Source organism: Plecotus auritus (assembly GCF_963455305.1).
Source record: "Plecotus auritus genome assembly, chromosome: 11".
Taxonomy (NCBI): domain Eukaryota; kingdom Metazoa; phylum Chordata; class Mammalia; order Chiroptera; family Vespertilionidae; genus Plecotus; species Plecotus auritus.
Genome location: NC_137777.1, coordinates 34,499,654 through 34,514,035, shown reverse-complemented (window position 1 = coordinate 34,514,035; position 14,382 = coordinate 34,499,654). Strand labels below are relative to the sequence as shown.

The following is a 14,382-nucleotide window of genomic DNA, read 5'->3' as shown; positions in this document are numbered from 1 at the left end:
TATCAATGAAGATGATTATAATGGACTTGATTATCAGAATATTTCTAGCATGATTCATAAATAAATGCTTCTCTGTTGATCTTTAACATGACTGATGTGTAAAACGATGGTTCTTAAAAACCCTGATTTTTTTCAGTTGTAATTGATTTAGGGTAAGTGATTTGTCACATAGGTTAATGCCAACTTCAATGTAAAATTCTGTATCGATGGTGCTTTTAAAATAATTTGAAAATAACCCCATGTTTTGGCCTTAGGGTAGTTAAATTATATATTCAGATAGTAGTATGTCTGACTATTTCTGTGTATGAAAGCAAAATTTATTTTTAATCTAATTTCCAAATATACATCTAGAGAAAGTAATTTGCATATTTTTAAAAGGTGACATTTTACACAAGAAGGAAAATGTGAATATTATCTTAAATAATATTGTCCATGTTAAAATTATTCATCTTAAATAAGTCTTTTTCCACTTTTTCCTGTATTACTTTATTAATTGGCTATCAACTTTGGCTTAGGTATAATACGAAGTTTTTTGCTTTTCAAATATTCATTTTCATATTTAGTCACAATTCTTTCAGTAAATGGATTATTCACACACACACACACACCCCTTTTTCTTTTTCCCCAGAGGGGACTATGACAAATTTAGTGTCTTCGATAGAAATCATTCTTGCAGGCTCTCAGAATGATAGCCTGAACGTGAGTCTCAAATCAGAACACAGGAAGCACAGCAGCCTCCCCATCCGCTCACCACTTGCTGTGTCAGGGAATACTGTCAATTAGCCGATTTTATATTTTCTTTAAAGAAAGCATTAGTGTACAGTTACTTTTGGAAGTGGATACACAAGTTGTATGTTGGCAGTGCTCTCCTAAAACTTAAATGGCTATTAAAACTCTAGTCTGTCTTCCCTAATTCTTCAGGGAATATCTTTTATTCCGTTAATGTTTCTGGCAGTCTAAAGCAAGCATGCCAAACTCGAAGACTAACACGGGCCAAATAAATAAGCCAGGCGGCCTGCTGGCCATGAGTTTGACATGCGTGGTCTAAAGCTTCTGACTTTGGAATGTTAATATTCAGGAACTAATGAGTATGATTTAATAATGTCCTTTCTGAAAGTTTATGCAGTTTTTGCCCATACTTAATGGGTCTTCCACTTCGAATATGACTGTGAAATATCAAAGTTCATTAGGTTTAAATTCAAAAGCATTCTTTCTTAGGCCTCACTCTTAATGAAATCTACTTAGCCAAATGTCTGAGGGTGTGTTTTTTAAAGCAGTCTTATTTCTTAATGCTTCATTACTACTAACTCTGTAAGATGTTTGAACAGTGTATAAGAAGTAAATAATTAAATGCGTGTATTTAAAAATATTTGGAATCATTAATTTCTTAACAGACTTGTTTTGCATGATACTAACATATTTTATGTACAGAAATTAATTATGCTTTATTTTTGTAAGTGAAAAATAAGGGTGGGAGATCATAATTGGCTGCTTATTTAGTTTCCCTTTAATCAACTCCTTTGAAAGCCTCAGAGGAAGGTAGAATCCAGGTAGCTGCTGAACCCCTGACTTCTGTGACTCCTTCAACTTGTGCCAAAGGCGTATTTTCGTGAGAGAAAAGACTTGTTTGCAAAACTGGTATAGAGAATATTGAAGCTGATCAAAATGGCCTCACTTATATTTTACTTATTATACAGAGTGCCCCCCAAAAATGTAGACGCACTTTAACAGCTGGTAGGTAGCTCAATTGATGTTTCTTTGTTTTCAGATTTAACCTATTGGAATTAATAATTATTCAAATTGTGTCTACATTTTTAGGACGCCCTACGTATGCTATAATTCTTAATCGTCTAAGGATTTATTGTATAATTTTCTGTTTCATAATATATTTTCCCAGCTTAAAGGGAGGAACTTACTTTAAAAAGCAAAATTGTATCCTGTACATTGGAATATTTATTTATAGAGTTTTAAGTGGTGCTGTAGTTCTCCGCTGTTCCGATTTTGAAACAGCCACAGGAACTTGGTGGAACGTGCTCTGTATTCAAAGGCAGCGTCTCCTCTCCTCGGGGCGGCCCGCTCACTTCTTCACACGCCCTGCTGCTTGTCCAGCGGAAAGGCGCGGGGCTTCCTGCAGTTTGGCACGGACACGAGGCAGTGGCACTTGGGGGTTTTGTTTTCTGTGCTTCAGCTTCTTTCAGCCCTGATTTCCCCGGGTCACGAGTGGTGGGTGTTGAGTGGGAGATGCGTCTTCTACGTGCTGATCTAACTGATTGCCTTTCGAGGCCTGGCTGCCAGCTTGCTGCTGTGAGACTCATGCAGAGCCTGGGACGTGGTGGAATGCGGGGAGCCCGCCTTTCATCTCGTGCTCCACTCTGTGTTCCGGAAACTGCCTCCCTGTCTCAGAGCTGTGCCCACACATGTAGGAAACCTTTTTCTGCTTGAGTTCTGGTTTGTTTTCCTTTATCATTAGCTACACTGAGCAGAATGTTCCCTTGTCTGTCCTGATGTTTATAACTTGGAAGAATTATCAAAAGCAGATATAGGCATAGACAGTTATTCTTAATTTGTGCAGTCGGCAGTTACACCTTTGCGAGATTCATACTCAGTGACTCTGTCTGAGTGAGATTCTGGTTTATAAAACAAGTAAGACATTTTCTGCTGTGGGGCTGTGGAATTTTCTTTGGTCACAGTGCTTAATTGGAGGTTTTTAATGAAATTCAGGGACTCAGACTATTATTGCAAATTGATTGACGGCACAGTGTGCAAAATTCTCTGCCTTGGTTATTTGTTGAGTTAACCACCTATTACACAGGAATAGGTATTAGCTATACAAACTGTGAACTCCTTGCAGTTAGGAATCAGGTCTTAGATTTCATTTGAATCTCTCTTCGAAGCTGAGCCTAACATACGATGCTTATTAAATACTAGAGGCCCGGTGCATGAAAATTCATGCACTGGAGGGGAGGTCCCTCAGCCCGGCCTGCCCCCTCTCACAGTCCGGGAGCCCTCAGGGGTGGGAGGGACCCAGTGATCAGGAGAAGGCAACGCCCCATCACACCTCTGCTGCTGCCACTGCTGGCAACGCAAGCCTCAGCCGGCCCTGGTTACTTGAGCCTCGGGTGGCCCTGGGTGGCTGGGCAGCCGCCATCCGAGGCTTGCCTATGCCTCAGGCCAGCCCTGGGCGGCTGGAGGGCTGAGGGGCCTGGGGGACTCCAGAGGCAGGCGCCCTGGTGGGGCTTAGGGGACTGGGCACTTCCATCTTGTGGCTGTGGGCACCACCATGTTTGAGGGCATGGCAGTCAATTAGCATATTCCTTCCTGATTGGCTGTGGATGCCATATTTGTGAGGGTGTGATGGTCAATTAGCATATTCCCTCTTTATTAGATAGGATTTGCTGGGGTTAGTCCTGGTGAGTGAGAACCTCAGGAGTCACCCATCCTATATAATAAAAGCCTAATATACAAATTGACCGAACGGCAGAACGACCAGTCGCTATGATGCGCACTGACCATCGGGACAGATGCTCAATGCAGGAACTGTCCCCTGACGGTCAGTGTGCTCCCACAGGGGGATCACCACTCAGCCAGAAGCTGGGCTCATGGCTGGCGAGTGCAGCAGCGGCGGTGGGAGCCTCTCCTGCCTCCGCAGCAGCACTAAGGAGCAGCGAGCAGGTGGGCGATAAGGAGTGAGGGGTCCTGGACTGCGAGAGGGCACAGGCTGGGCTGAGCCCCCCCGCGCGCGCCCCCCCCCCCCCAGTGCAGGAATTTCATGCACCGGGCCTCTAGTTGTATAATAAAACACTTTGGTGTTTCTTTCTTTCTTTTTTAAACCAGTTTAAAGTGAAACAATTATTGGACATCTTTTAAGACAAATGACCTTTTGAAGTTCACACAAACTGACCTATGCTAACAGAGGTCTTCAGGTGATCTTCCTGATATTTCATTTGTATTTGAATCTGCATTTTATCTTTATTCAAACTCTGGCTGTAATCCCTTTCTAAATCTAGTCTTTCAGTTCTGTTATGTTCTAATCCTCCCTTCCCTACTTATCATAGAAGGTTGGGAGGTTTACAGCTTCCTTTTTAAAAAAATGTCTGTGATAACATAGATGTACCAGCTATTTAAAAATATAAAGGAAATTGGTGTAGTGATATGCATTTTATCAAAAGTAGACATCCGTTTAGAGCAACAGTCTCCCCAGTTCATGGGACCTTTACTGAGGGGTTTGGGCCTCTTTTTGCTGTCTTTAGTCAATGTTGAAGTAAATTAGGATGCTTCAGTATGGGAAGGAGGAAGATGAGAAGCCGAGGATCAAAGCAACTCACAGGGGCTGTGGGAGTGACTGAAATGACCTAAGTATAAAGTGATACCCAGCCTGCGAATTTTGTGGCCAACTCTCTGAAATTCTGCAGTAGCTACTTGGGTTTCTGGAATGGAACCAGTCTTCTAAAATTATATCTATTGCATGTGTGGGAGCCCAGGTCCAACCATTGGCTTGATGATTGAGCATTGTAATTTCATACAGAATGATTCATTTTGAAAATGTGGGTAGGGTATGTGGCACTGAGATTATTGCCAAAATAGTATTATTACCTTTAGGCAACTCCTTCATGTTCTAAGGGAAGAAATATTAGACCTTTTTTCCTAAATAGTCAACAGAACTATTAACAGTAGTCACTTAGAAACCGTTAGAATAAACATACAGGATAAAAAGGAAGTAAACAACATGGTGATTTTTTTTTTTTTTTTTTTGGTCATTCTCTTTGACTGTAGCCACATCCTCATGCTTCTTTGATGACTGCTTTCAATTGAAATATATTCTATCAATAAAAGAACTCTTACCCAAATGGATTACAGAATTCCTTGTCAGTCTCTCATTGATATAATATTCTCCATAGTACTTGGAAATGATTTTTAAGGAGTTATTGTATTATTGTGAATTTTATTTTTGATGGGATTGTTCCTATTTTCCCCCTGGAAAAATAGGGTGCACTTGTTGATTGTTGACCCTGTAAAGAGACTCCACATCAACCATAGTTACAAATGATAAAAGATTAATTTTGCCTAGAATTAGGAATTATATAAAAGCAAAGTCTTGCATACACACCTTGTGCTTTTCTCTGGAGCCACTTCTCTACTTCCCTAAATTTGTAAATTTTCTCCCTCTTCATGCTGTCATCAGTCCTGGGTCACCTCTGACCCCTTCTCCACCAGTGGGCTTCTCGCTGTTGCTGGAAAAGAGCTGTTGTAGATTTACCCGAGTTAACCTCTGTGAGGTGCTCTCTGCTGTGCCAGTTCTTCTCTTCGGTGGGTATTCAAAATCCTCCATGCTTGTCCATCTTCCATCCTCTGTGGAGGTGATTTTGCTTTCTGCTTTATCAAGGTAGTCAACCCTGGCTTGGCTTCCATTATCTTCCTTTCCTTACACTGTATGGCATTTACTCCTGTAATTGTTTGAATCATTGTTTCCTCTCTCATTGGTAATTTTTTCACATGTGGTATCTTCTGGTTTCCAAAGTCAACCTTTTCCCATGTGTCCGCTCCTTCTGTCCTCATCATTTCTCCCCTTCCTCATTGACTCAGTTTCTTTTTGCTATAGGTATGCTTGGTGTCCTCTAGTCTCTAGCCTTCAGTGCATAGGAACACAGATGAAATTCTTCAAAATCTTATTCCTTTTGCCCCCCCCCCCCCCCACTCCGGAAAATCTTGGGAAAATACTTGTATGATCAGTTTTCTTCTAAGGAGTTAAGAGCGGTCCTCATGAGAACTCTGGGTTTTGCTCACTTTTCCACCTGTGGTTTCTCATCACTGCAATGTGACCACCTCTGGAACTGCTTGTAAGACTAATCCGGAGACCCTTATAGGACATTTAGTAATTAACTTAATTCAGAAGTGTCCTCATTCCAAACCTTTGTTCATGCCTTCCTTCCCCAAACTGCTCCTTTAATTTTTAGAACATGGCATTTTCTTGACTTTTCTCTCTATTCTTCAATGCATAGGGGCTTCTCTGTTAATTTCCTGTTTTCCAAGTGCTGTGCCTTCTTTCATATCTATGCTATTCAGATACTGAATATGATCATTCTGGCTTAAATTATTAGCTCAGTATTTGTCATGTCAAAAGTATTGAAAAATTATTGACTATATTCCTTAAGTTTGGAAAAGGTGGCTTAAATTAATACTTTGGAATTTTACACAGAGCATTGCACATTGTTAATTTGTACCATTATAAGGATTTATACCCAAATGGGAAAACTTTTAAGTATTTATTAGTTTTCCTGTTTCATTAATCTGATAGTGGTCTGGTATTTTAGTTTATTAATAGAAAACGTTAGCTTTTTCACCAGTATAGTTCTTTTGACCAAAGTGGGGATGGAGGGTGGGGAGTCTGATTTTCACCACTCTGCTTTGTAACAGGGGATCCAGGGCTGCGTTTCAGAACCTGCAGAAGTCAAGAGGGGACATGAGCGTCACTAAAAGTGCATTCTAGTGATTTATGCTAATTTACTTTTCACATGGGATAATGCCCACATATTTAGAAGTTGGCATTATAAGAATGCATTTGATATTTTATTGTGAAATAAATTTTCGTGAGGAGTGGTCCAGGAAGGCTTTTAGTATCTCATGTAACATTCTGTTTTCAGTAGCATTTAGGAAAGAATCAGGTTTTTCTGGGAAAATATTGTCATCACACACTGGCTATGGTTGTGTATGTATATCAAGAAATTGGACGGATATGGAAAGGATTTATATCCAAACAGGAAAAGTTAATTCCCACATGGAACAGTTAATTCACATTTCTTTTTAAAATGTAGGCAGTGGTAAGATAAAACTAATACTTCTTTCTCCCGATTGCTGTTCCAAGAAACATATGGAGTGACTGCTACAGTTTCCAACAGGAATAGGTGTAAAAGGGCTAAGGGGGCTTTCTTGTGACCTTAGTTGTAGAGTGACAGACTGTACACGTTGCTGCCTCACAGGAGATGAACACTAATCACTGTACCTCCCACCCTGATGTGCCTGGGACAGCGATTTTCAACATGTGTGCCGCAAGAATTTTTAAAGCATGCAATACCTGACTATTTTTTTAAATTTATTTTTTATATATTTTTATTGATTTCAGAGAGGAAGGGAGAGGGGAGAGGGAGATAGAAACATCAGTGATGAGAGAGTGTCACTGATTGGTTGCCTCCTGCATGCCCCCTAGTGGAGAGCGAGCCCGCAACTTGGGCATGTGCCCTGACCAGGAATCGAACTGTGATTGCTTGATTCAGAGGTTGACTCAACCACTGAACAACACTGGCCAGGCTCTGGTGTAATTTTTAAATAAAGTTTGAAACTATGAGGAAAAAAAAGCAATGATTGCTCAAATAGGAAAGATAAAAATCTATGAAAATATACTACCCTTTTGGGGGGATGGCAGTGATGATTGGTGGGGAAGTAAATTCCTCAGGTCCTTTCACCCTTGGTGCTTGTAATTGGTCGTCTGCGTCACTGAGCGAAGTCCACCGACTTCCATGCGCCTCTGAGAAGGAAGCACCATTACCCCCGGTAATTAGACATTTCTAAAGCCAACAGTTTTCCCACGTCTAAGGCAAGTTGTGAAGTTGACGACATCATGGGCTGAATATAATGATTTTTTTCTCTTATAAATAGCGAAAGTAAGGTTCCAAAATGACATACATGATAGATGTACATATGTTGGAGTATATTTTTTTAAATGGTGAACTTAACTTCTGTTTAGCAGACACATGGATTTAAACTATTTTATAGATACTTAATTTTTACTTACCTTAATATTTTGTTTATAACCTATTTTCATCTTATAAATATCAACAGAAGGACCCGGTGGGGTAGCCAAGAGAAAAACTAAGGCTAAAGGTATTTTCTATTTTTGAAATTAGCCTTGAGTGAATCAAGTTTAATGCATGGCATTTTCTAAATATGTTATGTAAATGCAGCTACTAATGCTAAACATTATTGCTTTTTGGTTTTGGGTTCCCCTTTGGTCATAAGTAGTTTTATCAAGACCTCATTAGAAATTCTTCTGCCTCAAGCCTATAATACTAAGTAATTTTCTTTTAATATCATCAAATTTCATAAGTCTTCAAATTAAGAACATATATAACACTATCATGATATTGTTATACTATGTATAAATTTACATATACAATTTCTACCCTCCATCCTAAAACCTTACTTAGTGAATTTTTAAATTACTGTTGGGGGGAAAAAAGATAAATGAATCAGTGATTGATTTCATTTCTCCAAAAAGCTCTGATGAGTTTTCATAGGGCACAATAAAAGCTAGTGTGAGCAAACTTGTAGTTTTCAGTAAAAGGAACTTAAATGTATAATCTGGAGCACTGTATTATGTTGGTATAGATTTGCCACGTTTACTCTGAGTTCTTTAGAAGTGATTGTACCTGTGAACTATTCTGTGTAGGCTAACAGCTTATTATTACAGCTTATTTTATGTCTCTCTGGTATTTCTTGTTCACAGGTAAATATTTATGTCCTTCCCAGAGAGGGGCATGGGGCAGTGCATGTTTTTCTTTATAAATTTGTAATATTCTTTTGTGTTGAAGTGCTTGGCATATTTGTAGTGTGTTCATTTTTTTGGGGGGTGAAACATTCACAGGTGAAACTTTCACTATGTGAGTTGCAGGCTTTTTGTGATATGTACTTTAATTTAAGGTTAGGATATTTTAACGTTTTAACTTTGTATCTCACCTGAGTAATTTCTGGGAAGAAAACAGAATTTTCACCATTTCATTCATACATAAATAATTACAAAATAAATGGCCAAAAAAGTATAATTTTACTTCTTGCTCTGGAGAGGCCCATGAAGCGTTACAGGTTGAATTCCCTAAAAACCTGTGCGGAGTAAGTCCTGGCAGCATTGCTCTTGCAGTGTCGTTACCTACGCTGCTCTGGGAATAATAGCACTGCAGTAGGATGAGGGCTTGGATGCTGGTTCTCTGTCATTGCTTTTTTGCATTTTTTACAAGATTTTAATCAGAGTTTCAGGAAGAATTGAGTAACATTTTGTGCTGTGTGAGTTTTACATAATTTTGGTGGTCAAAAACAACTTCCACATTTTGTTATATTAGAGAAATCCTTTGTGTCCTTTGTTTCTGCTTAAATGCTACAATATGCCGTAAACACCTGCTTCTCTTACAATTTCCTAATGAGAGAGCAGGAGGTGAGTGAAATCCAGACCTTTGGCTCGCAGCACTGTTCAACTTTACATAAAGCAAATAGAAAGCAATGCCTCCCATGAGATTTGGCGTTTCCATTGAATTGCCGTCTTCCCTAAGAGCATGGACAACACATATGTGCTGGCTTGAGTGGTTCGACATAAATTAACAGGAAATATATTTAAAGGAACACTGATTTCATAATACTGAATGTGAGTAGAAAAGAAATTCTAATGGTCATTTTGATACAATAGATAATGAATTTAAAATTTTATACTCATGGATATTGTATTTTTCTTAGTTAAAAAATTAAATCCAATTTAATGGTTTTCAAGGATTAATCGCACAAATATTTTAAGAGCATAATTTTTTTGTTAGAGCTAAAACTTTACATTGTATTTGTACAAATACAAGTTACAGAAAATCTGTTCTTCTGTTGTCTGTGTTCCTTTAATTATGCCGTGACAGTTGTGAGATGTGCGTTGTTAACACTGTCAAGTGCTGCCTTTCTGGATACACTCGTTTGAATAATATTGCATGTTCACCTTGTTTTAAGACACATCATACCATATTTTAAGCTGGAAAATATGATAGCAAGTTTCTAGAATTTCTTTTTTAGCCGATACTTCATAGATTTTAGCATCTGTTTTTAATCAGCTTAAATCTAGTATATTAAAGTCACTTTTGAGTGATCATTTATGTGCGGGGGGAGATTTAAAGAAAGACAGTACTTTTGCACTAAGCATCTGTCCTATGAATTAAGAGATTCTTTCAGTAAACATTTTTCCCTTTGATTGGATAACTTGACTGTGAAAGAACTCACTAAAGAAGAGTTCAAGAAGGAGAAAGAGAAGCCCGAGTCGAGGAAGGAGAGTAAGAATGAAGAGAGAAAAAGGGGGAAGAAGGAAAAAGAGGATGACCGGAAGGCTAAGAAAATCGCCGATTCCGATATATCCAGGAAAGAGTCTCCTAAGAGTAAAAGGGACAGAGAAAAGGAGAAAGTGGGACCAGATAAAGGTTCTAAAACCAAGGAAAATAAGAAAAAATCAACAAATATAAAGGATGTTTCTAGTAAAATGACATCCAGAGACAAAGATGAAAAAAAGGAAGGAAGAAGTTCTAAACAGGCGCAGGTAGCAAAGGGAAATAACCAGAAAAGAAAGAACTAGAGCTCTGACATCACTGCCGCATGGCCTGGCGATGTTCTCCACCGCGATTTGCTGCTAGGAGCATAGCCGAAGTATTGCTCTGGTTGGGGAAGATGTGCGTGTTAGCCATTGAATGTCTCTACTGGTGCTCAGCAAGTAAATTCTTTGAAATTTCAGTACCCTGTCTAATGCTTCTAAATATAAAAGATGAAGCTTTAAAAATATGTAATAAAAATGTGATGTAATAGCATTCTATTTTTATTAATTTATTGATCATGTATCCAGATAAATGTATATTTATAATATGAATTATAATGAACTTATTAATATATTGAATACTTCCATTGGAATTGAATAAGAATATTAAGATTTTAAATAGTATTTATATGCAGAGTGATGTAACTTTCAGGGAAGATAAACAGTCAGGTAGGTAAGAAGTTACCATCTTTCTCTATTTGCCCTTGGTTTTCCTCCTCCTCCTCCTTCCTGCTTCCCTTTCACCTCCCCGATCCTTTCTCTTCCCAGGAACTTCCTCAAGCTCAGGTGACATCCCTGCATTCCTCCCTCCCTAGGCTCTGACCCCCCACCTCCTTGTCTCATCAGGGGCTACCCTTTCCTCAGGCTCTTCCCTGATTAATTCAGCCTTCCCTTCTCCTCCCATCTCTCTCCTATTAAATCTATCTCCTTCTCCCCCTTTCTTCATTTCTCCAAGCCTCCACACTCCTTAGCCCTCCTCCGCTACCTCTCTCTCTTCCACCAGTCCCCCTTCTCCTGTCACCCAGTAAGTACTGTGCCAGACACACTGTCCTGGGATCTCCATACAGTCATGAAGAAAAAGAATTTTATTTAGAAGAATTATTTTAGAACACTTTTATTTATATCTTTACAGACTCAGAATAGTCTTAGAAAGGCTTTAATTATTCAAATAGGATAGCCTTTCATTTTATATCACAATTTTTTCAGTTATTTTGGTGGAATACCATGTTTTTTTTTTCATATTTGATTGTGTCATAATTGTTTACCATTTCTAAGGGGTTGTAAATTTGAGATCTAATTAAAGGTCAGAATTCAGTTAAGAGAGTATTTAAATAAAATGAAATTTCAGTTTGAATGCATTTTTACAAATGGTTTGTCCTATTCTGTGCATGAGTTCTTAAATCTCTAATTGTGACTACTGTAAAATGTAGTTACTGAATTAAGAGCACCCTGATTTGTTGTAACAATTAAAACTGCTGCCACAAGATTTTATTTAAAAAATAATTATTCATCTTTTCTTATGAAGAGCTTAAAAACAGGTATTTTGACCTAATTAAAGATACTTCATGTTGAAAATGAATGAACAGATGTTTCTAAAAGTATTGTGTGCCTTTTTAAAAAATGTTTTTATTGATTTTAGAGAGGAAGGGAGAGGGAGAGGGAGAGAGAAATATCAATGATGAGAGAGAATCATCATCACGCACCCTAATGGGGATTGAGCCCACAACCCAGACATTGAACCATGACCTCCTGGTTCATAGGTCTGTGCTCAACCACTGAGCCACACCAGCCAGGCTGTAATCATCTTTTTGAAAAAAAAATGTTTTATAGGATTTTCAGTTTTACTTTATAGGTGATTTGCATTATGTAGAGAGAGGGCTCAACATTTCACAATGACAGAGAGACTGGTAAAGGATGGACATACATCAGTCCACATGGATGGGTTAATCCAGGGGACTAATTCTGTGATTAATTCATAGAGAATATTTTACAGCGTTATGCTCACTTTGTAATGTTAGAGGTACCCATGATTACTTGGATAATAAGGACTCTTTAAACTTCCATTAAAAAAGAACGATAGTAAACAAATACGGTTTTTAATTTTAAATGTTTTACGCTAACTGTGATGTCATAGTCCATGAAATGGGTCTGGTGAATTAAACTACATGCCTACTGACTTTGGTTCCTTTCTCCCGTGTCCTCCACCATTCCTTTTTCTCTTACTGCCCATTGGTAACAATCCTCCAAATTAATGACCAGGATAATGTCACTATAACATGCCTCTTGGTGATGTTGGTTTTCCTCATTTGTAAATTGAAGATAACACCTTCCCCTCAAGGTGGCTGTGAGAACTAGCTAGTGTTACGTGGGACCTGACTTGTTCTACTGAGAGAATTGAGAGGGCAAATAACAGTAATTATAAACATTACGGATGTGTAAAGCTGTAAGAATGCTTTGTGATTTAAAGCATACTGCTACAGCATGAAAATACAAGATATGAAAAGACAAAGGTTGTGAAATAATTAACTGCACTCTGAAGTATATGGTATAATCCAGAAATTTTATAACCAGACTCATGATGAAAAATTTACTTACAAATTTGCTTTTCACTTGGGACATGGTATTCTAGAAGCAGTTTTATGATCTTTAGAGGTTTTCTACTCCAATCCACAAAAACTCTAAATTTCTAATGATTCAGTTCTGCAAGTCTCAGTGTTTCTGTAGTAAAAGGCATTCATCATTCTTCCTCAAGATATTAGGAGCATACGTAGTTTTACTTGTAAGTTTATTTATTATTCATGTTTCTTTTCCTTATATATGTGAATCCATTCAAATCAGCACATATGGGCAAAAAACAAGCCTTGGCTGGATCACATAATTGTGAAGCCCAGGAGTAACCGTGGGTTATCCTGGATGTAGGTTCTCCAACATCCCTGGCCCCTCCGAGTGTTGGCTTCCTTCTCAAGCAGCCTGGCCCAGAATGAGTCACGTGGGCTCACGTTCAACTCACAGCCTGTAGATTGGGGGTGGGGGTGGGGGGTGGGAGTAACAAAGCTGTGCTTGGCAAGACCATGGTCATGTGAGTTCCCTCCCTTAGAACTGTGGGGTGAAGGAAAACCAGCTTTCTAACAGAAAATTAGTGGTCCTCTACCTGAAGAAGGGGAACAGGTGCAGGTCAGGTTGAGCAGTGACTACCTATACCCTGTACTTCACCTGCACTGAATGCAGGTGGTTTATGGAGTTTGTTTTCTCCTCCTCTTCTCACTAGATGTTTGGTGCCAGTTTGCACACCATTTTCACATAGAAATCAACTTCTGCAAAAGCTTCGGTTTTGTAAGCCCTGCAGAGCAGAAAGGCCTCTGTTTTCCTTTTCTTTGTTCTCATTGTAGAACCTCATTTGATTTCACTCTATGTATGTATTTATCACTTTATTATCTATACATTATAGAGGTCTGTCTGTCCGTTATTCCTTCCTTGCCTCAAACATTACTTGGCTTGTGTTCTAAAAGATGAGAGGAAGTCATACGCTTAAAGTGTCTGTGTGATTTTTGATAATGATGTAAAACACCCATTTTCCATGTATTGATTCATTCAACAAATATTCTGACTATCTGCAGCTGACCAGGGGCTGTGCCTGGCGCTGGGGATGCAGATGGTCAAGGTGGCTCCAGGCCCTGCAGTGCAGTGCTATGAAATAAGCACGGGGTTGAGGAAGAAAACAGTGAAACAAGCTACTGCCAGTTCTGCCCACTGTTCCCCTCTGCCTAGAAGGTGCTTCTCCCTGTGTGGTGGGCCCCCTTCTCCCTGCCTTCCAGCATCCAGCTGTGTCTGTCACATCTGCACTTGCACTTTCTCTGACCCTCTCCTAGGTGGTTGGACTGTGTGCCCACCACTGTGCTTCATTCCTGGCCTTTGCTTTGTTACCAGACTATGATTTATGTTTAGTTTCTATCATAGTAACTGATAATAATAGGCATTCACTGTATGTTTGTTGAATGGTGAACATATAAAATTATATTTAAAAGATAAAGTATATATTGTTTTAAAAAAAAAGAAAAACCCAGAAGTTGCTTCAGTAATGTTTTAACCACCTTGGAAGTTGCGTATAGCTATGTTCATGCTGCTGTGTGTATGTGCCCAGGGAGGGCGGTACATTTGTTTCTTTAGAAGAAATAAAGAAAATCATAAATTAGTGGGGAAAATGATATATTTGCTGAGTTTAAATTCTTCAAACCCTTGTATGAAGGTACTGTGTGGAAACTAAAGCTGTGGCACTGATA

At 38.9% G+C, this 14,382-nt stretch overlaps 1 protein-coding gene across 11 annotated transcripts in view; it reads left to right on the top strand.

Moving 5' to 3' along the window:
- Nucleotides 1–14,382, top strand: part of ASPH (aspartate beta-hydroxylase) — a 170,907-nt gene that overhangs the window by 42,760 nt on the left and 113,765 nt on the right. For 3 of the 11 annotated variants that reach the window (XM_080647088.1, XM_080647080.1, XM_080647079.1), the window contains 2 exons: nt 7,837–7,878; nt 10,014–10,595. The exons of 6 other annotated variants lie outside the window; for them this stretch is intronic. In XM_080647088.1, coding sequence (XP_080503214.1) covers nt 7,837–7,878; nt 10,014–10,366 — 395 coding nt within the window. In that variant the 3' untranslated portion in view covers nt 10,367–10,595. Of the gene's footprint in view, nt 1–7,836; nt 7,879–10,013; nt 10,596–14,382 lie in introns of those variants that run through there. 2 more of the 11 variants (XM_080647086.1, XM_080647085.1) reach the window with 1 other exon arrangement.